Here is a 27301-nt window from a genome sequence, read left to right as displayed (position 1 = left end):
ATACTGGCTATGCATATATGTGTGCATGTATGTTTTCGTTGTCAGTTTTAGAACTTGCACTTAAGGACATGCACATGGTATTGGATTAATTTTAAAACATCATTTGCTGAGCCTAGAAAGAGAGTGTAATGGTTAAGAACATTTGCCATGTAAACATGAGGAACCAAGTTCAAGTTGGCAGTGTCCATATAAAAAGCTGGGCTTGATGATCTGTAAGCTGTAGGCCTCGTTCTACAGGCACCAGAAACAGAAGAATCTCTGGGGCTTGCTGGCCTACAGTCAGGCTCCAGGTTCAATGAGAGACCCATCTCAAGGGAAAAAGGAAGAGGGGTTGAGTAGAGCACGTGATGTCTTTCTCTAGCCTTCTTGTGTGTGTACAGGCACAAACCCCCAAAATGTGATTTGTCACCACTATCAGAATCACATAAAGAAGGATCATAATACAGAATGTTTAAAAAGGCATAAATCAGAGCATAATATAGATCTTATTCTTGCTTCCTTTTCTTGACTCTGTAAGTCTAAGGACCAAGGTGTTTCAGTTCAATTTTATCCAACAAAGCCTTTTGTGTAAATAATATGAATTTATTAATGATTGTAAGTAGCAAAGATCTTCCTTAGCCTGAGCTCCTAAGGAGAGATTTACCAAAAATATATTACAACAAGAAGTTGAGTCTAAAGAACAGGATGTACCCAGGACCTAGGAGGTTTCTGGAAATCTTTCTCTGTAGCTGTTTCATTCATTTGCATTATTTCTGTTTGAAGAACTTTGTTTAGAGTGTAAGCAGGAAATCCACACATCACAGATCTCTATGGGAAGAAAGACTTGGATTCCCTGCATCCTAACTCCAAGTCTCCATGAGAAAGAAACACTGATCCAACGTAGGTCAAATTCCTTTTCCCAGTCTTAGCAGCTGTGAATTATGCACCAGGTCATCTGTACAACTGAAACCAAAGGATAATAACTCTATGGCTTGTGAGATGTTGCCAGGCATTCTACCAAGGTTTGAGCAGACCACCTCTATGTTGTCTTTATACATTCACCTGAGCAATAAGTATATGTAAATATAAAGGATTATATTATAAAACACTGGCCATGTTCTGAAGTGATGGATTCACTCGAGAGGGGGATATTGTAGAAAGAAGATTGGGACCAAATGCAAAGTCGTGGGTTTGGTTCTTGGTTCTGAGGATGGTCATTCTTTTTTTTTTTTTTTTTTAAATTTCATTTTAGCATGAGGGTGTTAGATCCATTTGAACTGAAATTACAGACAGTTGTGAGCTGCCATGTGGTGCCTGGGAATTGAACCCGGGTCCTTTGGAAGAGCAGACAGTGCTCTTAACCGCTGAGCCATCTCTCCAGCCCCAGGATGGTCATTCTTTTTTGTTTGTTTGTTTTTCAAGATAGGGTTTCTCTGTGTAGCCTTGGCCATCCTGGACTCACTTTGTAGACCAGGCTGGCCTCGAACTCACAGCGATCCACCTGCCTCTGCCTCCCGAGTGCTGGGATTAAAGGCGTGAGCCACCACGCCCGGCTAGGATGGGCATTCTTTATTCGTCATTTTATCATCTTATTTATAAAATGTAGAGAACAATGTTTCTACTAAAAAGCATTTGTGATAACTAAATACAACACCAACTAAATATACAATAGATGGCAAAATTCAGGCTATAACAATTTGCTTCACCAAACATGTCTTGTACACACAGTCTTGGGGAAGCTCTAGACTGTATGTTGGCAGTAGAATTAAAATATATTCTTAAGGAAATCAATGTCTGTTGGTGTTCAGAGACAGATGGACAGATAATACCAGTACAATACTGTGCATTTGTTCACTATAATCCTAGATGTGACTTAGATTGACATGGGCAAATTTTTGGAAGGTGCTGAGACATAGATGAGAACTTAGGTGAGATTTGAACAGGAACATTTCATATGAAAAATTGAGTAAAATTTCCACTTAAGCAGAAAGTAGGGAAATTATACTAAGAACTTAAAAGACATTTTCTAATTAAAGGACCACAGAAACTATCAATGAAGATATATATATATATGGAGAGAGAGAGAGAGAGACAGAGACAGAGACAGAGACAGAGACAGAGACAGAGACACAGAGAGGAAGACAGAGAGATACAGAGAGACAGAGACAGAGACAGAGACAGAGACAGAGACAGAGTCTGGCCTCCATTGCCTAGGCTTGTGAGACTCTTGCCTCAGCCTCCAGAGAGAGTAGCTGTGGCTATAGGCAGATACCACTGTGCCAGCTTTTCAATAGTGTTTTAACACAAGCCTTTTTATGGCAATGAAGCCTGAAACACCCACCCCGCTCTTCAGTGTGGGAATTTTACCTTAAGATGAACTGAGAGCATTTTTCTGTGTTCCACAGAAATGAGAATCCAAAGAAGGAAAGAAGGAAGAGGAAGAGGACCGGGAGGAGGAAGAGGCCCGATGCTACATTTATTGGTGTGAGCTCATGATCTTTTTTATCCCAAGCTAACATTGGAGGTGTATCAGAAGCACCTTTATTGAATTTAACTGACAGGAAAGGGAGAAATGGCACCAGCTTGAGGATTCTAGAGTTGCTGCTTTGCATGCTAGTCAAAGGCCTCCAGAGTGATTTACCATCTCAGAACAATTTGTTCACTTCACTTAGAAATTAGAAATGTGTTTTGGCCAATAAATCTAACTTTATTTTGTAGTAGTCATTTTTCTTAATGGAAGTGTTTTCCAGATGTTGCCTAAGTCTAGCCGTCTGGGCTTCCATCCAACAAATGAGGAAAGTTTGATTTCATAGGTTGTCACTGTTGATTTTGCCTAACCTTTGGACTAATTGGTTCATCCCAGGCTATTTGCACTGCTATATAAGACTTCCAGCACGCTGAAGAAATTCATCTCTCCTTTTACAGGTAAGTGCTGAGGTTAACATGCTTTTTGTAGAGTTGAGTGTGTCTTTGTTAAATGTGTTTGAAAAAGGACAGTGGTTGGAAAGTTTTGGAAAGAATCACAATTATGTGAGATACCTGTTGGAAACCTCTGAATTTATATTGATTTAAGGAAAAGTTGGAAGGATGGCTCCACTGCTCTTGCTAAACTCAATTTTATTGAAGCTGCTCATTTTATCTCTAGGACATGAGTACAGACTACTCTTCCAACAGAGTTCTAAGATGAGCCTGTTTTCTGTTAGTATTCTGAGGTATTTTAGTGGCTGGTAATTTAATTGAGGTGGTTTGTTCTTTATTATAGTGAACAGGACCACTGCTTTCTCAGGAATTTGAGCTGACTCAAGTTATGATTGCTCCTAACTGCTTTTCCAAGAATGGAGTGGCTTATTATTGAATTACATTCTGAAAGTTTCTGAATGCTGTGCGTGCCACACACATTAGTGGTGAGATTAAAGAGCAGGTATCTGACACTTTTATTTTATCTTATGCAGGGTGTCACATCCGAGAACAACCATGGGGTGGAAAATACTTCCCACCTGCTTGTCACTGCTGCTTCCTGCTTTCTTGATTCAACAAGTTTCATCTCAAGGTAACGTCACCATCAAAAACGCTTCTATTTAAATCACTGTTGCTAAGCATCCAGTTTGGGTTTGATGACAACAGCAAAAATATATTCCTAAAGTATACATTTCAATGAGTTTAACAATTTGCAGCCCAAAACTTGAAACATATGCAATGCAATTTGTATGTTTTGGAATTCTCATCTTTCCCTCTGGCATTGTGAGAACTTTGAAAGAGTTCTGAGTTTTGATAGAAAATAATGTCCCTATTCGGTTCCTTCAGTTTTCTCCCAAATTAAAAATATAAAATACAGAAGACATTTACATAATAAAATTATGCTGGAGCTACACAACACCATCAAAGGAAATGAAAAAATACAATAACATAGCTTTTGCTTGTATGTTGATTTAAAAAAAATAAAATGTTTTATTAGCATTTAACTTAGCATGCAAAGTAATTGGTATCATTATGATACTGTCTTCATACATATTTTGCCTTAAAATATGGACCAGTTTAGAAGTTAGCACATCATTCCTGTGGTGGGAGGGAGCAGATGAATCTTGTCTCTATCATTTTATATTTAGTGTATGACCTATTGACGCAAGCACAGTAGATAACATGTATCAAGTCACAAGAATTCCTTTGATCGGATAAGGAAATATTTATGTTGGTCAAGGAAATGTATAAGGAAAAGATTCTAATTTTACAAATCTATGTTACTACCATATATTTAAAATAACTGGGTATATTGACACATTTAACCCAACCTTTACACCAAATAAATCATTGTAAATAACTTACTGTAGCATCATGTCAACATAGGTAGCATATTATAATGTACATATACAGTGTTTCAAATAGAATTTTATTAGCCATAAGCATGCTCTCTTCCTTGTAGGGAGTATTCACCCTATTATGGACTTGTACAAATCTGAATGCCATTTCGTACTGTAATATGCAAGGTTCACTCCTTCCGAGTCAGTCCTAGGTTAACTCCTATTTAGAGAGCCTTTGTGTACATTCAGCATAGCTATGGTCGAAAGACTACACGGCCTGAGATTTAAGTTGCTTAGCCATAGCAGTATATAACTCCAATATTTCCCTTTAACAAAAGCAGTATGAGAGAAGAAAAAAATCAACATCCATATTTATTACAGTGAAGTTTTATTTGCAAACTAAACATCTTTAGTAAAATGTCTAGAATGCTCATGGACCCTGAAAACAAGAGATGACAACATGGTTTCAGAATCACCCAGATAGGACAAGGTGGAGAAACGCAGAAACCAAGTATAAATGCTGAGTTAGGACTGACGGCTGCAGTCTCCTGTCTCAGACCCCTCTGCTTTCTCTTTTAGTATTAGACTCATTTGCGAAGCCACCCCTCTTCTCTGTGAAACGATGCTTATTCATGGAATGTTTTTAAAAATTAAAATTATGATCAGTGGGACTGGGGGATGATGGCTTGGTGTAAACTGTCTGATGTGCAAGTGTGAGAACTTGATTTCAGATCCCCAGCACTCACATGAAAAGCCACGTGCAGCAGTACAGGCCTGAGACCCTAGCTCTGGGGGCCACGACAGGCTGACCCTCACTGGCTAAGCAGACTAGCTCCCACGGCAAGCTCCAGACTCAGTGAGAGAGACTAGCCAAGGAAATATGGTGGAAAGTGATAAAGGAAATCAGGCGTCAACCTCTGGCCTCCACATGTGCACACATGCACGCACGTACACATGTGTACACATCCACACCCACACTAGTGGTTTAAATAAATAGCAATAAACATAAGTGAATTTTTTCTAGAAATCTGCTATGTGGAAAAGAATAATCTTTTGATGTTGTTTTGTCTGCTTTTCTTGCCATTTCAACTTCTTCTCACTCTTTTCCCTTTCTATATAATATATGTATTTATATACATACACTATATATGCATTTTTGTATGTATTGTGCACATATGTATGTAAGCAACAGTCCTGGAAGTTATCCTATTCTTTATTGTTTATATATATATGTATCAAGACTTAAACTTTCCTGGATTCTTTTTTTCAGTGTGTTTCAACATCCCTCCATGGATTAGGACATTCCAGAGGTGGAAACCATTGTCACATTCTTGCTGTGATCTCTTGTTTTGTCATGTTATCTCTGAAATGGTGTTTAGAAATATTTGAGGCTAATTATTTCATCCCATCATAATTGTTTGCTTGTTCCAAACTCTCAGTTCATGACCTTTACATCCACACCCAGACTCTATTTCAAGAGTCCTCTCTCATGCCTGCTGACAGAGAGTGCTTAGGAGACTCTGTGCTAGCCCAGCCGGCCAGCTCTAAGTTCATCATGCTACAGATTCAGATATAGGAATTTCAAGTCAAAACAAGTTATTTATTTAGGATAATTATATAATTGATTATCCCAAATCAGACATTTATAAGAGTAAAGGGGTTGTACAAATAATGGTTATACATTAGTTGATCAATTATACACAGCTTTCTCCCTCCTTCCTTCCCTCTCTTTCTTTTCTCCTCCTCCTTCTCCTCCTTCTTCTTCTCTTCTCTTCTCTTCTCTTCTCCTCTCCTCTCCTCTCCTCTCCTCTCCTCTCCTCTCCTCTCCTCTCCTCTTCTCTTCTCTCTCTCTCTCTCTCTCTCTCTCTCTCTCTCTCTCTCTCTCTCTCTGCCAGCTGTGTATAATTGGGAAAGTCAATAAAACTTCTGTGTCATCTATTTTTTTTTCCCTAAGACAGGGTTTCTCTGTATAGCCTTTGGAACTTTCTCTGTAGACCAAGCTGGCCTTGAACTCACAGAGATCCACCTGCCTCTGCCTCGATAGGATTAAAGGCGTGCGCCACCACTCCCTGGCTATTAATACTTTCTTAGAACCATTTTCATAAGCTTTGGAGATAATGTATGGCTCAGGACCTGGCCTATGGCTGCTCAAAAAAAAAAAAAAAAAACAAAAAAAAAAAAAAAAAAAACAAAAAAGTCATTAATAATCACCATAAAAGCAAAATCTGCAGCTGTAATTCCATCCTCCCCCGCCCCCCAGGATTATCACTCCTCATGCAAGCATTAATTAGCCCGACTTTCAGAGGTGTACTTACCATCACAATCTAGAAATGAATAGAGTGACATGACTCAGATGACATAAAGGCTAGCCCAAATATGAGCTATGTTCATCACTGTGCACCATTCCCAGCACTACCCAGTGGGTAAGGCTCGCCTTCTCTGGTGGCTTTGTCCTCCTTAATAGATCTCTTCTGTTCTACGTGGTTTGGCCGTGTTTACCCTAGTATTGTATAATTTTAGATTTATCAAGCTGTGCAGGGAGATGTGGGGAAGGGTATTCTAGAGATGCCACCTGCAACTGTGATTATAACTGTCAACACTACATGGAGTGCTGCCCTGATTTCAAGAGAGTCTGCACTACAGGTATGTTCCGAGGGTGGGGCGTTGTCTGTCAAGCCCCCTGTTCTGAGCCTGCTTTTGCACCCCTTTGCAACTCTGTCCTTTTCCCCTTCCACCTCCTTTGTTTAAGTGCCTTTTCCTTCACTTGCATACATGTTGAAGTGCACTGTACCTAAGGATTGTATCAAGACTTCTGATTACTGGGGTCTTGGGCAGAAGCCTAGACATCTGTCACTTGCACATATGTATTGACTGCTTGCATGTGAAGTGTCCTAAGAAAAGACTTAGGCATCAAGTAAAAAGGAAGGCACACTTCACTAATCATTGAGTTTTCATTGTATAAAGATCAAACCTTTCTAATAGTTCCATCATAAAGACCAATAGGCATAGAACACTTACATATGCTAATTGAACTTTTGGGATTAAATGTGTTTCTAAATTACCTGAAGAGGAATTTTTAAAGATCAAAACAAACAAACAAAAACAAACAAAACAGGGTTAAACGATGAGTTTCAAAACCCAAAAGTTCTGAAGTACGGTGGTATGAATGGAATTTCAGTTGAATAAATTTGAGCCATTTTTGTAATAGATGAAGACAAATTTAACATTCAATTCATGAATACTATAATTAAGATCTGTAGAAGTTATATGTGCATTAGAATTTGCATGTGCAGGCAATAACTATAATGCTGTATATTTTGTGTGTTGGGTAAAGCATTTCAGGCAGGCCTTGGTAAGTGTCATACTTCCCAAGATTCTTTCTGGAACAAGTAGGTCTCGTATCATAGTCCACACTGTGGGATTAACTGAAGCCTTTCAATTTTATTCTCTGCCCAGTTTGGCATTTTAAGAGTCTCTGTAGTGTAACTAGATTTTTGGCCTCAACAGTGGCCAACCGATCAACTAACTTCTTGGGATACAGTGTTATAAGATAGGAAGGTTCGATTACTACAAATCTATTACAAAGACATGGCGTCGGTGGTGTGAGGTGAGGATGAAGGCCCTCACATGAAGGGCAGTTTGCTATATAGATATTTCCCAGTTTCCTATTGTGTCTACACATGTGAAAGACTCAGGCACCATTGGTGCCTCTTGTGCTGACAGGGGAAAGAATGATGCCATAGTTCATCAAATTTCTTCCCTGACTTAGGCTGTCTCTATTTGGACATCATCCTTTTAAAGTTAGTTTTTGGCAGTTGATGATGTATGTATTCCAACTTCCAAATAGCAGACTTAGAAGTGTACCCTTGGGACTCTAGTCAGCTGTCAGATGAGAAATGCTACAAGACGCTTAAGTATTGCTTTGTGACTAATAATCCATGATGTCTGTTTCACCCTGGGCAGAGCTCTCCTGCAAAGGCCGCTGCTTCGAGTCCTTCGCACGTGGGAGGGAGTGTGACTGTGACTCCCAGTGTAAAATGTATGGCAAGTGCTGTGCCGATTACGACAGCTTCTGTGAGGAAGGTAAGAAAAAGGGCCAGCCAGCGCTGCTCAGCATAGTCAGCCCAGTACACTCCTTGGCTCCAGTGATGGTTGTCGCACATCTCACGTCTCGGTTTTACTAATATATAAGCCTCTTCATAATAATTTTGTTTCACAAAGACACAAGTATCTCTGGCTCACCAGCACAGGGGACGTAGGCTGAGTGTTCGTGCTTTTATCTTACAGCCGGCTTCCTGTACACTCTAAAACTCGTCCCTACCTTCAGAAAAAGTTGTTCTAAGAGATCTCTGTGCTTTGAGTCTTAATTTATGTTTAAAGGCAGAACACCTCCAGCTTCTTTGTATAAATTAACTTGTCACCAAATTTACAGGCAAACCTGCAAGAAGTTGATGCCCCCGTTAATTAATTACATGTTCCTTCCCATCCCTACTGTCCCCTTAGCAGTTTCTACACAAAGCTGATGAGTGACAAAGCAAATAAAAAGAGGCAGTCTGAAGTAAAAAACCTCCTTTGGTCATTAAACCTTGAAGGAATACTCTCACAGTATAACAACACTCCAGTCTTTTTTTAAATTATTATTAACAAAGTAAAATAATAGAATACTTTCTTCTCCAATATTTTTTAACCATTTTTTGTCAAAATGCACCCGTGAAGGCAAAAATCAAGATAAAGCTTGCATAATTTGATCATGTTTTTTAGTTAGGTTGTGCTGCTTGTTTCTTTAGAATGATGGAAACTTAATCAGCAGGGTTGAGGGCTGTCTTAACTGTTCAATATTTTTACAGGAAGTATTCTAAAAATACTGGAGACAACACCCTTATTTCAAAACCCCGAGCCCAGCATTCCTGCAGCTTTCAGAAGGCACCGTGATGGGGATAACATTTCCTTAGTACTTTGATAATTACTTTGGCTATAAGGCAAGCCAACACCAAATAAAACAACACCCTACCTCCCAAAATACCCCAGGGAGTTCTTTTGGCAGACGATGGTTAGGGAAGAAGATCGAGTGATGGACATGAAGAGGGAGTAGTTTAAGTATTCACAATAATGTGTGCTTCTGGTGTGTACCTGAGGTTGAGGTAGGAAATGGAAAGAATTGAGGCGATCATAATTTCAGGAAGACAGTTAGGATCCCAGGATCCCAGCTGAAAAATAACAGAACTATCCAGAGCTTCAGAGCATCATTTAAAACAGAATTGAAACTCACTCCCAAGTGGTTTCAGGGTTTGTATAGCCATTCGTTATTAGGAGTCTATCTGAAAATCCTAACACTTTGAGAATAGACAGGAGTCATATCAACCCAGCTGTGGGCAGAGAGAAGCCTGAAAGGTTATCTGTTTTGGCCATGATCACTAACTAGTACCCAGCAGAGCTATTACTCAACTTGGGATTTTGTTAAGGGGGAGGAGCGAGAGGGCGAGGTACAGTGCCCAGTTCCTGGAATCAGAAGAGCTCTGAAGAGATGGTGCGAGCAGCAGGGTGTATGTACCTCTTCTCTTCCCCATCTCCACTGCTGTTCTCTTCCCTTCCAAGTCCCTCTCCTTTCCTCTGGTTCCCAGGGATGCCCCATGCTTCCTCCTCTAGACACTGAGCAGTGGAAGGAGGAGGCACATGCCAAACCATGACTGTGTTAACTTAGAAAGGGCAACACATCTGTGGGAAAGCATAATGTGGAGGTATGACATCTCCAAAATATATCTGCACAACTTGTATAATAAAAATCAAGGCAAACTGGCATTATTTGACTTAAATGCACACAAGAGCAGCAAAATACAATTACTATGGTTGCCTCGTGCATGATTTTTCCCATCATTTATATGTATACACATATAGATATACATATATTATAGTATATATAGATGAAGCTCATAGAATTACAACTTGTTTAAGTGGCCATTCCTTTTTAGAAATGTTGATTGCACATCTCACTTTACGGATAGGAAATGTTCAACTGTTTGGCCTCTATGCCACGGTCAAAAAGCCTATGACTAGCATTTAGAGTGTGGACCTCCTAAGACTGAGACTCACAATTTTATAGCGATGCATCCTCAGCATTGTCGGAGTTATTTGTGCTGGGCTATAGCTGTCCTGTACTGACATTTATCAGTCTCCACACGAAGCCACATGCATCCACGCTTTTCAGTTAGTGCTGCTGATGAGTCTAAACTGGATGTTAACCAACCTGTCTTGCTTGGCCTCAGTGCATAATCCCACATCACCATCTCTAAAGACTGCACCTCCGCCTCCAGGAGCGTCTCACACCATCAAATCAACCACCAAACGCTCACCCAAATCACCAAAAAAGAAGACTAAGAAAGTTGTAGAGTCAAAGGAAATAACAGAAGGTAGGAAGATGACAGTCACCACTACAGGGGGTTTCATATCTGAAGTAACCTGTACGTGGACTGTTCATATGAATATCCTCAGAGGGATATTCATGAGTCATGAATGGCTCATCATACTTTTTTGCTGTTTACTTGATTTAAGTTAAGATTTAAGGCAAAATATAAACCCTTGGATATTTATAGCCCTTATTTACCAAACCCAGCATGGCTCTTCTTCCTCAGAAGAGGCAAATTTCAATGAAATGAAATGAAAACTTAGGGATTTCCCCTCTATTTTTCACAGAATTAGACTGTGTAAATTTTAGCAGGCGTGGGAAAATCAGGGAGAAAGTTAGCACATGTGACAAACTAAGGTGCCTTGCTTTTAACTTGTAAAGGCAAGTATTTGCAGTAACCCGTAAAGTGACTGCAGATTACAGCGCTCGAAGACCAGTTATCAGCCTTTCTTGTTGTATGTGGACCGGTAGTAGTTCTTTTTGCTTTGTTTTGTTTTAAGTCACAGTGGGTGTGATCAAACTTTTTATTTGATTTATAGAACATTCTGTTTCTGAAAATCAAGAGTCCTCCTCTTCCTCCTCCTCCTCCTCTTCCTCTTCAAGTATTCGGAAAATCACGTCTTCCAAAAATTCAGCTAATAGAGAATTACAGAAGAACCCAAAAGGTTTGAGCATTGATAAAGATCAAAGACTCTATCAATGCCATGCTAACTAAATTTTTTGAAAAGTAATGTGTGTTGATGGAATGGTTTGAGATCTCAGTAGTTAGGGAGTTCGGAACTATGGAAACACTCAGTTCAGAATAAAGAGCCAAATGAAGAGACCTACATTACAGAGAATCAGTGGTAAGCAGCTCAGTCACTCTTTACAGCAATAGATTCGAGGATGCTGCTGCAGTGACTGTTGAAACATAGGATGGTACCAGAGACAACAGTTTGTAGCAGTCTGTTGCAATTCCTGTCCATCTGATTAGTGTCTTCTTCCCTTTCTTCTCTGCCCCCAGCTTCTGTTTTCTCTTCTATGGTTTTATTTAACAAAAACTTAAGTAGTGTCTCCCCAACATTAGTCCTTGCCATTCTCTTACACCTCCAGGGAAAGGCAAGATTATCATTCCTGTTATATAGATCTTTATTATTTTCCTATTTTTAAATAATATCTGTCCCACTTCTCTCTACAAGTTAAAGAATGGTCTACTATTTCCTAAAAAGCCGTTATATCTGGTCTCTTTTTTTTTGTATTTCCTAAAATACAAAGTTTCTCTGAACCATCTCAAGCTTAATAGCCAGATGGTCTAACTTCAAGCCATTCCAAGAATCCTGCTCACAATGGAAGTGCAATACAAGTTTGCTAAACAGAATTCACATTAGTGAAATGCCGTTTCGGGTTAGTAGCTAAGGGGTAGTTACTAGGGGGAATTTTAAGTAGAATCTCCTGTCTTGGGATCCTAATTCCCTATGTCCTCTGGAACTATGGAGTTTAGCCACACAGTTGAAAAGGAACAGTTCATAGCCTTGTGTATGGCAACTAGGTTTAGCAGAAACCTTTGGAAAGACTGGAACCAAATCCTCAGTTCAGAGACCTTTGTAGAAGTTAGTACATAGAAATTACAAGAGGTTGGAATCAAGTTCCTAGGAGGAAGGGACAACATTGAACAACATGCAATGGGGGTGGGTGGCATGTGTGGACCAAGTGACAGGTGAAGACCAGTAACATGCATAGACCTTCATTCATGCTACTAATCACTTTGCTGACTTCATGCTGCAACTGTCTTTCATGCATTTATATTTAAGGTTTCATTTGTGGTTTTCATCCATTACCCCATTTACTAAATAAAACACCTCCAAAGATGGAAAATTCATAATTTTACTATATATAACACACATATTAAAGGATAGCAATTTGCCTAGAGACATATAGTTAATCAACGGTATGGCTGTGATCTTTATGTCACTATTAAAAGAAAAAAGTGTATTCAAAATAACAAGATTTTTTTTCTTTAGTAAAAGATAACAAGAAAAACACCCCCAAAAAGGATCCTAAACCAGAACCACCAGTTGTAGATGAAGCTGGAAGTGGACTGGATAATGGTGAGTCCAAGCTCACCCCAACTCCTGACTCTCCTACTACTTCACCCAATAAAGTTACCACATCTCCCAAGACTACAGCAGCAAAACCAGTAAGTCCTAAACCCAGTCTTGCACCTAATTCTGAGACATCCAAAGAGGCATCTTCGACTTCCAATAAAGAGACCACAGTTGAAACGAAGGAGACTTCTGAAACAAATAAACAGACTTCTGCCAGCACAAAAGAAAAGACTGCTTCAACTAAAGAGATTCGGAGTGCAGAGAAAACATCTGATAAAGATGTTGCACCCACACCTGAAGTTTCTACACCTACCACCCCGAAGGACTCAGCTCCTACTACCACCAAGAAGTCTATAACTACAACCAAGGAGCCAGCTCCCACCACCAAGGAGCCTGAACCCACCACCACCAGGAAGCCTGAACCCACCACCACCAAGAAGCCTGAACCCACCACCACCAAGAAGCCTGAACCCACCACCACCAAGGAGCCTGAGCCCACTACCACCAAGGAGCCTGAACCCACCACCACCACCAAGAAGCCTGAACCCACCACCACCACCAAGAAGCCCGAACCCACTACCACCACCAAGAAGCCTGAACCCACCACCACCAAGAAGCCTGAACCCACCACCACCACCAAGAAGCCCGAACCCACTACCACCCCCAAGAAGCCTGAGCCCACCACCCCCAAGGAGCCTGAACCCACCACCACCAAGGAGCCTGAACCCACCACCCTCAAGGAGCCTGAGCCCACCACCCCCAAGGAGCCTGAACCCACCACCACCAAGAAGCCTGAACCCACCACCACCAAGAAGCCTGAGCCCACCACCCCCAAGGAGCCTGAGCCCACCACCCCCAAGGAGCCTGAGCCCACCACCCCCAAGGAGCCTGAGCCCACCACCCCCAAGGAGCCTGAGCCCACCACCCCCAAGGAGCCTGAGCCCACCACCCCCAAGGAGCCTGAACCCACCACCCCCAAGGAGCCTGAGCCCACCACCCCCAAGGAGCCTGAACCCACTACCCCCAAGGAGCCTGAGCCCACCACCCCCAAGGAGCCTGAACCCACTACCCCCAAGAAGCCTGAGCCCACCACTCCCAAAGAGCCTGTATCCTCTACTTCCAAGGAGCCTGAACCCACCACCACCAAGACCCCTGCTGATGTAACTCCTGAATTTGCTGAAGCACCCACACCAAAGGCTCCTGAAAACAATCCCAAGGAGCCCAAAGTACCAACAACCAAGACTCCTGAAGTAAGCAAACCTGAAATGACTACAAAAGCTAGTGAGAAGACAAGGGAAACTACAACTGCTGCCCCTAAGAGGACAGAAGAGACTACTGAATCAAAAGCAAGTACCACCACAGAAAAAACACCTACCACGCAAGATAGCACATCACCCAAAATTACCACTCTGAAAGCAACAACTCTTGTACCCAAAGTAACTGCTCCCAAAGTAACTGCTCCAACGGAAGAGACTCTGAACAAACCTGAAGAAACAACCCCTACACCAGAAGATTCTGATGACTCTAAGACAACTCTAAAACCACAGAAACCAACCAAGGCACCCAAGAAGCCCATGTCTACCAAAGCACCCAAGAAGCCCACCTCTACCAAAAAGCCAAAGCCAACAAAAGTGAGAAAACAAAAAACTACACCATCTCCTCTAAAGACGACTTCAACACCTAAACTGAATACCACACCTCTACAAGTTGTGGTGCCAACCACCACAAACAGCCCTAAACAAACTCCAAACTCAGAAACAGCTGAAGTAAATCCAGACCACGAAGATGGGGATGGAGGTGAAGGAGAAAAACCTCTCATGATTCACAGGCCTCCTGTGCTGCCTCCCATTGTTATTGCAGGCACTGACCACGTGGCCGGGGCACTCAACCACGGCAGTAACATCCATCCCATGCTTTCAGGTACTAAGAATCAGTTACTTTCCTGTTCCATTATCTGCAACTCTAACTCATGAACATACTAAGTTTGATTATTGCTTCCCTACAGGTGTACAGAGTAAGAGTGATCACAGTACATTAGGTATCCAGGAAACTGAGTAGTAAGCATCAGAAATTGCCCAGAATGTTGGAAGCAGAAATGGGGTATTGAATGTCAAAATACTTTAAGTAGGACTTGATCCTTTAGAGAGCATCATGCAAAGGAAAAAAAAATTCCTTTTTTCAATCAACCCCAAAGGGCAATGACTGAAAACATGAGTTCAACTGTCTAATAAATACCTCATGTACAGGAAGATCAAAATAACCTGGTCTCTTACAGCTCACTATTGTCTTTATGGAACGCTCCTAAATAGTTTCATGTTAGGTAAGAGGAACTATGGAACATTATCACGGCCTTTTCACCTTACCAGATGTTAGAAGGGTAAACAGGAAACAGAATCCTGTAAAGGATTAAAAAAAACAAATTGCTTTCCTCATTCTGTCTTATATTTTTTGTTGTCTTGTTTAGATGAGACCAACTTATGCAATGGGAAGCCAGTGGATGGACTGACCACTTTGAGAAATGGGACATTAGTTGCATTTCGAGGTGAGCTATGAATATATAAACCTGCTTCCTCTTGATTTGTGTTGCCATTTCTGAGAACATGATCAGAGGAGTGCTAATTGAAAGGGAAACTGACTCATGATTCTACAGGAAATGAAAATATTATTAGATTGACTAACTTAGGTATGTAAGTACAACGAAGTGTTTGTGTGTGTGTGCGAGCGCGCGCGCGTGGGCGGGCCTGCCTGTATATGCATGCTTGTAAATAGTAATAGGATTTCAAAGTTTCAATTTCAAATTAAATGAAATGACATAGATTTGCATTCCCTGAACAATTTTCTTAGAACATTATGCCTCCATTGTGAGGTAAGAAATGTATTTTTTGTGTGTGTGTGTGTGAAAGTAACAGAATTAAGTAAAGTTCCCATGGAGTTTGATATTTTAGTCTTCTTATAACAGACTAAGTATGAACAAAAATTATACAAAGATTTTAGTAATTATAACTACTTTTTAAGTTATAACTCTAATTCTATAAAGTAAAAACACTGAAACCCAGAGAGCTCTAAGTCATAAAGGAAAAAAAGATCTCTGTAGAGAAGGTAGTGATAAAGCGGATGGAGAGCTCGGTGGATCAAGGCGCCCACTGCTGAGGCTGGGGACCTGTACTGATCTGAGATCTACATGGTGGGAGGAGAAAACTGACTTCCACAAGTTTCCCCATGGCCTCCACATGCACACTGCAAGTACCAACATATACATTTAAAAAAAAAAAATCAAATTAAGATGGGTGTGGCAGCGCATTCCCTTAATCCTAACACCCAGGTGGAGGCAGGTGGATCTCTGGTGTACAGCCTGGTGTACAGATTGTCTCAAAACCCATCTCAAAAGTTAAATCACAACAATTTTCAAGTAGAAACTAAATTATCTCGAAATATCTTTTGCTAAATTTTGGGTCTAAGAAATATTTTTAAAATGCAAATTTTCTCTTTGTTATCTGGCTCTACATTCAGGCACTTCTTAGCATACTGAATCTATTTTTCTTTATAGTCATCTCATTCTTTTTCATCTTTTTTTCTGTGGGGACATATTTTAGTATTTGGACTGCAGACTGACATATCTCCTTTTTAGGTCACTATTTCTGGATGCTGAATCCATTCAGACCTCCATCTCCACCCCGCAGAATTACAGAAGTCTGGGGTATCCCCTCCCCTATCGACACTGTTTTCACTAGATGCAACTGTGAAGGAAAAACTTTCTTCTTTAAGGTAACACAAAAATTGTTTATTAAAAAAATGCAATTGCATCTTGTCGTAACATTGTCTTAACCTCCAATTGAAAAGTGATATACTGTTCTCTCAAAAATAGCAATTTGAAACCAGGTATGGTGGTGCATGCCTTTAAAGTCAGCACTCGGAGGCAGAGGCAGAGGCAGGTGGATTGGATCTCTGAGTTCCAGGCCAGCCTGGTCTACAAAGCGAATCCAGGACAGCCAGGGCTACACAGAGAAATTCTGTCTCAAAATCTAGCAACAACAACAAAAATAGTAACAATAATATACTATTTATGATCTGCTTATTCAAATACAACCAAGTTATCATGCTCTCTCTACACGTCAATCTGAGAATGGATTACAGAACACTGCCCACAAAACCTTTAACACCATTTTGTCTTTTAAACAACCAGGATTCCCAGTACTGGCGATTCACCAATGATGTACAAGATGCTGGGTATCCTAAACAAATTGTGAAAGGCTTTGGGGGACTAACAGGGAAGATAGTGGCAGCTCTTTCAGTAGCCAAGTACAATGAAAGGCCTGAATCTGTATACTTCTTCAAGAGAGGTATGTATTATGCAACTGTCAAGCTGACATGACTTTTTAAGGACTCTGACATTTTATTGCTAGGTTTTCTATCAAAATGTATTGTTAATAGCTAGAATAAAATAACTTTAACGAAAAAATATTGCAAGTCATAAGAAGTATTTAGGTCTCTTGCAATATGAATCACAGAACAACTGGGCCTTCAGATCACTGATATAAAGGACGCTATCATTGACTTTCTTAGCCAATTTGTTGGATTCATTTGTTCAACACATATTTCAGGTCTTAGTTATTACTATATTCCAAGAATAACATTATTAAATATGTATATATTTAGATGTAAATATGTATCCATATGCATGTAAAAAACAACCAAAAATGTAAATGCAATCCTAACCCATTCCTTTCTGTGTATATTAACATGAGTTTGTGTTTGCTGTGTGATTTTCCTAACATGTAAAAGGTGGTAACATCCAGCAGTACACTTATAAACACGAGCCCACGAAAAAGTGCACTGGAAGGAGGCCTGCTATCAACTACTCAGTGTACGGGGACACTGCGCAGGTCAGGCGGCGCCGCTTTGAGCGTGCTGTTGGACCTTTCCAGACACACACCTTCAGAATCCATTACTCAGTGCCCGCCAGAGTCGTTTATCAAGACAAAGGTAATGTTTTCCCCATGCCAAGAATTCTGACTATGAAGATTAACTACTTCTTATGAAATTAGCCTCATCAAATATAAATATTGGCCCAAAGCACTAACAATTTAAGCTTACTGATGTAAAACAAATTCATTTGCCTTAATGAGTAATAACCAAAGATTACTTTCTCTGTTCTTTGTGGGTAAAGAAAATCATTTATTCAAATCTGTTAATTACAGCAAACACCAAGCACCGTATACAAGTATGAAACTCTCAAGACAATCGTAAAACTGAGGTGTTAATGTTATAGCTAAGAACAAACCTGAAAACTGGGTTTGTGTAGCTCTAAGGTTGTAAACTCTTTAAAACCTTTCATTAAAAATCCCGCCTGCAGGTTTCCTCCATAATGAAGTCAAAGTGAGCACAATGTGGAGGGGGTTTCCAAATGTTGTTACCTCAGCAATAACACTGCCTAACATTAGAAAACCTGACGGCTACGATTATTATGCCTTTTCTAAAGGTAAGTTAATTGGACAGTTTTGTGACCTTCCAAGTTGATCTCATTTGTGTAAGCACAAATGTATTTAAGTGGAAGCAGCAAGTGTACACAATGACTGTGAGTAAGAAACTCAACTTGAGTGCCTACGTGGTGTGAAGGGAGAGCTGCTGCACTAATTCTCATTAGCTACAAGTGAGTGCAGCAGGAGGAACCGAGTATAGAGAAACAAGACCTTGCTTCTTTCACAAGAGAAACTTAAGATGCCATGTATCATTAAAGTCTACAAGGTGTGCAAGACATTCATGGAACCCAGTTTTATTAAGTAAAGTTTATTACCCAGGATACTTACTTTTGGAAAGACCAGTTATCTAAATTATTCTGCCCATGATTCTATAATGTAAATACCTAAGAAGTATACTTTAAAAATGGTGAAAGCCAAATGAATGAATCATCTTTTAGATTAATTCTTTAAATACTTACTTCAAAATGGGAGTTGAACCAGTATTACTTGAGGGATGTTGAAAGACCATTCCATCACTCAAATTATTTTTTGTCAGGAAGTTAATGATCATTCCTGATACTGAAACGATACAGTGACTTTGAATATAGTACTCAACACAAACTTAGGTGTCTTACTTTCTTTTTAAGTGAAAAGATGACTTCTCCTCTCTCCCCTTAGATCAGCACTATAACATCGATGTGCCTACTAGAACAGCAAGAGCAGTCACCACTCGCCCTGGGCAGACCCTCTCCAAAGTTTGGTACAACTGTCCTTAGAGTGATGGTGGGCAAAGAAGAGTCATCAGAATGAAATGAAGAAAATGCTGATAAATGTTGACATTGAAATACATTTTATTAATAAAGAATGTTGAAATGAGCATACCTATTTAAATACAAAACACTTCTCAACTTGACAATCATTATATTAAAACAGATTTGTCAATCTTATTCACAGGTGTTAAGCTTACAGCTCACTTAATTAATATTCCCTCTATTTATTCCTCCTCTTCCTCCCATTGCATGGCTTACACCTGTAGAAGGAAATAAAAAAGGTAATCATTCATGTTCAGTAGAAATACCTAAGATGGACATTCGAAGACACTCCCCATGTTGATGGGTAATTATAAATGGGTTACTAGTTTTATGATGTCACTACAGTCTAATGAGTAATATTAGAGAGCAGGGAAATACTAAATCTTCTATTTCTTTACTTGTTACAAGAGCCACAAAACTTTAATTGCATAAAAATAAACAAAACCCAACATCTTAAGAATACAGGTAGAGCTACTACAATTAATACACAGCGTGCTAACACTTTAGATTTTTCAAATCGTTCTTTGGATCTAATGAACTAAAAGATACCAACTGTAAGAACACATTCATTTTGTAACTATGACAAATAAACTGCTTAAAAGAAGCTTTCTGGTTGTTAAGTGTCACATGATCAACATGTAATTATGAATCAATCCTTATGATTTACTATCCCACATCTCAAGTAATCAGTGTGTCAGGGACTTACCTCTCTGTCTGTTAAACTGACGACCACGAACTCCTTGTCTCAATGTTGTCTGAAGTCTTACTCGTCTGAAAGGCTTTGGCTGACTACTGCTAGTGTCTAAAGAAAGCATTAAAACATAAAGAAAGGAAGTTATACAACCAAGAAAGTAGCCATGATTACTAACCAATACACGACAAATGAAGATGTGCCAGTTGTTTTCAACATTCAAGTTTGTTTAAGAGTGAAGGAAACTCCTGCCAGCTCAAATTTAAGTAAATTTGCCACAACCACATATCTACATTTTTCCAAGTTATTGTTTTTATTCTGCATTGAAACAGCTTCAAAATTTGGCTATTTCTGTTCATTCTTAAATTTTAGACTCTTTTATACACCATAGCCAAACCAACTTCAGTGTGCTGTCATTTATCTATGTGAAGATTTCAGTTGTGTTCTATCTCCATGAAACTCAAAGCAATGACGAAGATGTAACGACTTCTTCATCAGCCCCTCATTCTGCTCTAGCCACAATGACCTTGCTGATTTTGAATGTCTCAAACACAATGCACTGGCTTATGGGACTTGATACAACCACACAGCTTTGACACCTTTGCAAATGCCATTTTCCTGGCCACACTTTCTGTAAAATTCCCTATGTTAGACTTTAAAATTCACTGAATTGAGTACTCAGTCAGATGGAGAGGTACAGTGTTACTCATAATGAAATCAATGTAAAGACATTCCATTTTCTAGGAACCAACCACAATTTTTTCCACACAGGGCAAGTATGAAAACTAGTATTAATTCTACTACCAAGGAAAAACAATTCTCAGAGAACATCAACAGGTCTAATACTTATCACACCTATAATTTCTGGTCCTTTTGTGCATAAAGCTGAGAATTTATATCTATTATTTGCAATTCTGACTTTAAGGTTCAGTAGAGAATGTGGTTATGTTTAAGTAGCTAGCTGAGAAATATGGGTGTGGGAGTTGAGTCTAAAGATGTGGCGTAGTTGGTTGCCATGTCATAGAAAAGCAACAAAGAGGGATAGGATGACATTTTAGGATAACAAAATTACGTGATTATAAAATATAATGAAAGAAGTCTGAATGTTAAACATATGAATGTTCTACAGAAATTTCAGAATAACCATCATAAAGAATAATAATAATAATCACTAGAGTGGACATGGAGTACTGCATTTCCTCAAGACTGAATGTAAACTGCCTACACATTCTGAGATAAAAAGCCTAACATATAGTTTTACTTAGTGGAGTTTTCTAGAGCCAAACTTGTATCCTGGCTTATAGTTTATTAATTACATGACCTTGAGAAATAATTTAACTGTACTATGCTTTCTTTAGTCTTCATATTTAAAATATGGGACTGGATCACTACCAAATTTATTGTTGTGAGAACCAAATAATAGTAAATTCCAAACATGGTTTTGAAGTAAATAAGAGTCCCATTTTTCAACCTTAGAGATCAAATCTGCTCTTGGTCAACCAGATTCCTTCTCAGTACAAAACCACCCCCTCCAATTTGGTTAGCAACTTTAAAAAGGTGAGTAATTCGCATGATTTGAGAAGAAACCAGAACCCAAGTAGCCTATTTAAGAGGCCCCAGTTATTTTACAGGACCCCTGCTGACACCAACAGCATTTATTTAGATGAAATATAACCGAACTATTCTTTTCATGTGGACCCACCTTCTTCATGTTTTTGATTATCAGAATATCCATGTAGTAATATAACGTAAATACAAACCCAGTTCGCCTGTAAGCATGCGTGTTAGACGTCAGGAGGCTAGCAGGGAGCCTGTCTCTGTAAGCATCTCTGTAGGCAAGGGCATGAACAGTACCTACCTGCAGAGGAGCTGGAGGGAGGATCCTGGCTGGTCGAAGGCAGATCTGACTCGTCAGATGCTTGGACAGGCTCCTCTTCCTGCTGGCTATCAATTTCTAGGCCTGCCTCTGAACTAATACTAAGAAAATGAATATTGATCAGAAGATGAAAAACTGATTCCAGAATGAATCCTAAATGCTCCTAAGCTCTTTTTGATTTATTTTGTAACTAGTTCCAGAGTTCTAGTTTTAACTGAGAATTAGATTCTCCTATAGACTGTCAAGTTTTGTTTTTTTTTTTTTTGGAGACAGGGTTTCTCTGTGTAGCCTTGGCTGTCCTAGACTCACTTTGTAGACCAGGCTGGCCTTGAACTCACGGCGATCCATTTTATTTTAAACAGAAGGCAGAGCAGTGGGTGGAGATGAATAGTTTTTCCTTTACCCCTTTTCTTATTAGGATACTCTCCAATTTTACCCTCTCCCCTACTGTTGTAGCCACCCTTCTTTTCTATTTGACAAGCATATTTATGTTATTAACACTCACAGGGAACATACTAGACTTTGATAAACTCCCAAATAATCTAGGAAAGCAAAAGCTATTCACAATTGCCACAAGCAGTAATAGCAGATCAGTAAGTCAATCTGAGTACTAACACAGCTCTAACAAGGGTATGAGAGCTCCAAGCTCAGTGGCTATATTTTCATCTTTCTCCCTTTAAGAAGCACATGAGAATAGACAGTAAAAGATCTGAATCTGACCCAGTCTTTCCTTTTTTTTTTAATCATCTGCAAACATTAGTAGTTACTGGTAACAACTTACCTCAGACACCTGATGCTGCAAGACAAGGAGGTGTAAATAGCCCGGGCCTGCAGTTAAGGTTTAAATTCTCACCTGAGCTGGTTACCAGTAGAACAGCCTAAGCAAATTATTGGTGTTTTTTTTTTTTTTTTTGCTTCTTTTAAAATATATTTTATTAATTTATTCATATTACATCTCAATTGTTATCCTAAGCAAATTATTGTTAACATGTTATAAACTTAATTTCTATAGTGGGAAGAAATACATTTTAGGAATACCATGTAAGTTAAAAGGACAAATGTAAAGTGACCTGAAAAGAAGTATAGAACTAGTAACAGCTAGCATTCTCGGTGGGACTTGTATAACCTCCCAGAATTTAAGTACCAATGTTAAAAAATACAAACGGACCTGCTTTTTACATATTATTATACCCTAGTAGACCTGGCTTATGAAGCACTGTCAAATAAAATCAAATCCTTGCTCTAAGCAGAAAATGTGTGTTCTATTAGCAGTGTTTCTGACCACTAAACAGTAAAAACTTCCCATTCCACAAGAGTTAGATTCCAGCTTGAGACTTAACTCTCCAAAACCACTATCTATGTGCTCCTTTCTATCAACGTTTTGTTTTCTTTGAATAAAAAAAAAAAGTTTTCAATAAAGGTTTTTAATACTGCTTCTCATAGTAACTCTAATTCTGAAGCTGGTAAAGTTATGAATTCAAAGCAGCTTTTCCAAATCGGTGTTTTAGCTTATCTGTGGGGGTAGGAGACCACTGAAAACAGAATTTTGCTTGCTAAAGCAAACAATGATGACAACATAATGAAGCCACAGCAAACAATGCAATAAAATCATACCCTTCAGACTCTGCCTCCACAAATACTTCATCTGTATCGTCACCTGCTGCTGTCTCATTTGTCGTAGATAAAGTGCCTGTGGACGTTGTCACCATTGGGACAGACTGAGAGGCATGTTCTGAGGCATCAGAGGTGGTGCTCTCGGTAAACACAGTCACTTAGAAAGAAGGAGAATAAATACATTTACCTTTGTGGTTCATTAATTCAGAGCCAGAATAGGTTTCATGGTGTTCTGTCACCAATAAAACAAATCTCCTCATTTTTCTGGCACCGACCTGGGGCTGCTACTTGGAGAGGTGTAGTGGGAACGCTGCGGCCACCAGACTCTTCCTCATGAGCCAGAAAGAGGGGCGTTTCATACATTCCCAAACCTAGAGACAGTGCTGAGTATCAGTGAATGACTGAAAGAACATGAAAATGTCAATGGAAAAAGAAACTAGTACAGAGTGTAGACTTTTTTGAAGCTCATAATTTAGTTGCTCCACTAATCAAAATTGAAGCTCTTAATACATAATTCAAATTATTTTTTTAATTCCTTACCACTAATTAAAGTATCCCTAAATAACTGCTAATTTTTATGAAGTATCCAACTATGAACAAATCCTATGTTGCATTCTATTCCTCAGCTAACCGCCAAGGTTACTCACCCTTTCTGCTAGTGACAATTAAACTTCCCCTACAGTTACAAAGTGAGTTAGTAGTGGCTTATTCTCTATTCACTTGCAAAATGCCAGTTTCCCAGAAATACCAAATTTCACCTGTGGATTTAATGATAATTAATTTCACAAGCAGCATAATTCACACACAGGTATCATCTACCTCTACTATTTAATCTTGGGGTCACTTTATTTTAATACTGAATGTTTTTAAAAACAATAAAAACTGGCAAAGTCTAATAATAATTAGCTATATACTTAATTAGGTATGCCACAAGTATCAAATTGAAAAGAAAAAGTACATTGTCCTCCTAAACTTAAAATGACTGCCAATTCTTAGAACATTTATTGGTTTAACACACACGTTTGAGCATATAGTTTGAATGGTAGTTTGAATAAAAACGGCCCCCATAGGCTCCTGTGTTTGAGTGCATGGTCCCTAGTTAGCTCAACTGTCTGGAAAGGGTTAGGCGGTCTGGCCTTGTTGGAAGAGGTATGGCCTTGTAAGGAGACGTGCCACTGGAGGTGGGCTTTAAGATTTCAAAAGTACATGCCAAGCCTAGTGTCCCCCACACTTCTTCTGATCAGGATGTAAAACTTTCAGCTACTTTTCCAGCACCATGTCTGTCTGCTGTCATTCTCCCTGTCATGATGGTAATGGACTAATCTTATAAAACTGTAAGCAAGCCAATTAAATTCTTCTTTGAATAAGTTGTGTTGGTCGTGGTGTTTCATCACAGCAATAGAAAAGTAAATAAAAACAAAAAACAGATATTAAAAACTAGTCTCCAGGCTAAAGGGACTAGAACCTTGCTGAAGAGATATTTATTACAAAAGGCAATGCTTAATAAGAGCCATGTTGGTAGCTCTATAAATCAGAACAAAAATTATACTGGTAGCAACTTAAGAAAACCAGAGCAGACTAACTCTACTCAATACACATACTTAAGACTATTTACCTCCTTGAGAAGCAAGCTGGCCAAGATCAGAGTGACTGGAACTTGTCTGTGGCATGTCTTCAGGTGGCCCAAACCGGAATCTAGGAACACCGGCAACCTGGGGGGAACTAAATTGGCAAAAATTAATTTGATGGGAAATCTATTGCTACCTGCTTAAACCACAAAAAGGAATAGGCTAAAAAAAAAAAAAAAAAAAAAAAAAAGCCAATGAAGATGTTTTTTGAAAAGATAATGAATTTAGTAATATGAATAGCTTGTGGTTTAACTCTTAGCTTCCCTGAATTATGCTAGTTTTTGTATTTGTTTTGAACTTGTCTGAAAAAGAAACGCATGTACCAGGAAGCATGATAAAAAAGCTTTTGTTTTTAATTTTAGTTTTCAGTGTTTAGTAATATAAAATGTTATTTCTAGCTTATTTTAAGCTCAAAATCTAGCTCTAAGATTTAGAAAAATGCTTTCTCCTCATAAACTCAGCTTCACATCTCTCTCTCTCTCTCTCTCTCTCTCTCTCTCTCTCTCTCTCTCTCTCTCTCTCTGGACTCACAGAGGCATCTGCCTCCTCTGACGCCTTGAGTGCTGTGACTAAATGTGTGCGCCACTGTGCTGGTCTTTAGTTTGACGTCTTTATCTGCCATTCCTTTCCTTATCTCCTCACAGTTATACATGCTTTTACCTGAGTTAATTTTCATTCCCACTCCAAAGTATACTTTTTTGGCTAAAGCATTTTTCTTCAGGTTGATTTTCAGGCAGAACCTTGAGCACCCCTGTATTATACATCTAATTTCCAGGCTGTTTACTTGGACCCAAATCACAAGTGGTTCCCTGCTACTTAAATCCCAAACTTCTTCACAAAAGGCTCATGCTGGAGAACTACTCCTTAAATTGGTAACACGGGTTGGTGGGGTGGAATATATCAAGGCAGTCCTCACAGGCAACAGCAGCATCTATCCTCAGAGTTATAAGGACTAAATAAATAATGCATAGAAATTCCAAATAATCACTAGGAATGGTAAGACTCAGTTAAATGTGCTGCCTTATTAGCTGTTGGAACAATTTCTTCATTTGTATTAACAAAGATTATCACTCACACTGCCACTGTCCTAGACTGTTGTTGCCTACAGCTGGTCACCCATACCCCGAGCTTTCACAACATGCTATCTGTCATGATCACTGTAATGACCAACACTTCCCCCAGCACCAATACAGCACTTATCATGTGTCAGGTAGTACTAAACAAGTAAGCACAAACCATGTTATCTGTAAGATGAGGTTACTAAGAAGAAGGGACTACAAGGAACATGCTCTTGTGAGGACCCTAGAGACAGGTTTCCAACACAAGCATTCTGATTGTAGAAACTGCATTCTTAAGCACTAGCATACCGTCTTATTAGAAGATAGTTTTATTCACCCTATATAGTCTTCCTCAACACTACTTTTTCATGATCCTCCTACTCCACATACACATTAATAGAAAGTAGGGTGAGACTCTACAAATAACATATCCATAAACAATTTATGAGGTAAACAGAAAGCAGCTAATGAGTTACCAAACAACGAATGAGTCACTTCATCAACTTACTGAATAGCTTCAGCAAACCCATCAGTGCGATGTGGCACTACAAGAGTTGGGGTACTTGGAACTGTTCTGTCTTCATCATCAAAAAAGTGTTGTTGCTGAAACAGAGAGAACAAAGGATTTAAGAGATGTACCCACTCACCTTTGGGTTAATTAGACACATGATGGCTACATACTAACCATGCCACCTATTCCTGGAGTCAACTGAAGGCCACGCCCTACAGACTGCCTCCGGCTCATCTGAATTCTCTGTTAGAAAAGGAATTACATTTGTTTTAAGAAATCAGGCAATAAAACAAACACCAAAAACACAGTTTATTAACCTGGTAATGAGATACCTAATTGTAGAAAATTTTTAATTAACAAGATATTTCTAAATTGCTACTATTTATCTATTATAAATATCGGCGACAAAGTTTAAGTTATATCAACAAAGATAGTTACGAAACAAAGAGCATAATATTAGTTCAAACATTGTACATACATTTAGTCCCTATCTCCTTGACTGAAAATATTAACAAGTAAGGATGTCAACCATAGTTTATACAGAAACTGACTTGTTACTTCACAGCTAAAACAATCTTCTATCAGCAGATTGAATGCTTTGTGACACCTGCACACAATCCCTTTAGACTTATTTTCAAATTCAAAGTAATTTCCACTACTCTTAGCTTGATTTATACATAATTGTTGGTTCTCAATACATTCACCATGTCAGGTGTGGGAACCAAGCTAGATAAATGAACCTTTGTATGTTCCCTGCCATACTCTGAAGAAGATACAGCCAAATCTACTCCATTCTGAATATACAGGGCTGTTAAATAACTAAGTGGAAATATTTGATTATAAATGTGAAAAAGTTAGGTAGAACAATAAAGAAAAATTTTTTTGAAC

General features: G+C 39.2%; 2 protein-coding genes across 3 annotated transcripts in view; one reads left to right on the top strand and one right to left on the bottom strand.

Annotated features, from left to right (window-relative positions):
• The first annotated feature begins 3134 nt into the window (after positions 1 to 3134).
• Prg4 (proteoglycan 4) lies at positions 3135 to 19042 on the top strand. 2 transcript variants are annotated; one of them, XM_051147543.1, is made up of 12 exons: positions 3135 to 3529; positions 6798 to 6920; positions 8241 to 8360; positions 10541 to 10684; positions 11220 to 11345; positions 12681 to 14684; positions 15229 to 15306; positions 16393 to 16529; positions 16948 to 17104; positions 17547 to 17747; positions 18118 to 18243; positions 18902 to 19042. In XM_051147543.1, exons 1-12 carry the CDS (start codon positions 3454 to 3456, stop codon positions 18997 to 18999), a joined length of 3390 nt encoding a protein of 1129 aa, XP_051003500.1. In that variant the 5' UTR covers positions 3135 to 3453; the 3' UTR covers positions 19000 to 19042. The 2 variants fall into 2 exon arrangements, with proteins under 2 accessions (XP_051003500.1, XP_051003501.1); XM_051147544.1 differs by lacking the exons at positions 10541 to 10684; positions 11220 to 11345.
• A 62-nt stretch (positions 19043 to 19104) lies between these two features.
• Tpr (translocated promoter region, nuclear basket protein) overlaps positions 19105 to 27301 on the bottom strand; it is a 59300-nt gene continuing 51103 nt past the window's right edge. The window contains exons 45-52 of the mRNA XM_051147542.1: positions 26588 to 26656; positions 26411 to 26505; positions 24832 to 24938; positions 23492 to 23587; positions 23217 to 23373; positions 21585 to 21703; positions 19742 to 19837; positions 19105 to 19253 (exon numbers count right to left, since the gene is read on the bottom strand). Of these exons, the coding sequence (XP_051003499.1) occupies positions 19198 to 19253; positions 19742 to 19837; positions 21585 to 21703; positions 23217 to 23373; positions 23492 to 23587; positions 24832 to 24938; positions 26411 to 26505; positions 26588 to 26656 (795 nt within the window). The 3' untranslated portion in view covers positions 19105 to 19197. The remainder of the gene's footprint in view (positions 19254 to 19741; positions 19838 to 21584; positions 21704 to 23216; positions 23374 to 23491; positions 23588 to 24831; positions 24939 to 26410; positions 26506 to 26587; positions 26657 to 27301) is intronic.

Source organism: Acomys russatus, chromosome 6 (genome assembly GCF_903995435.1).
Source record: "Acomys russatus chromosome 6, mAcoRus1.1, whole genome shotgun sequence".
Lineage (NCBI taxonomy): Eukaryota > Metazoa > Chordata > Mammalia > Rodentia > Muridae > Acomys > Acomys russatus.
Note: the sequence above shows the minus strand (reverse complement) of the source record. Positions and strands in the feature narration are given on the sequence as shown.

Excerpts from the sequence above, each read along its gene's own strand:
- Prg4 (XM_051147543.1), top strand. The coding sequence starts at position 3,454 with ATGGGGTGGAAAATACTTCCCACCTGCTTGTCACTGCTGCTTCCTGCT. Across the intron at positions 16,530-16,947 it reads GAAAAACTTTCTTCTTTAAG|GATTCCCAGTACTGGCGATT; the intron begins GTAACACAAAAA and ends TTAAACAACCAG. Across the intron at positions 17,105-17,546 it reads TGTATACTTCTTCAAGAGAG|GTGGTAACATCCAGCAGTAC; the intron begins GTATGTATTATG and ends AACATGTAAAAG.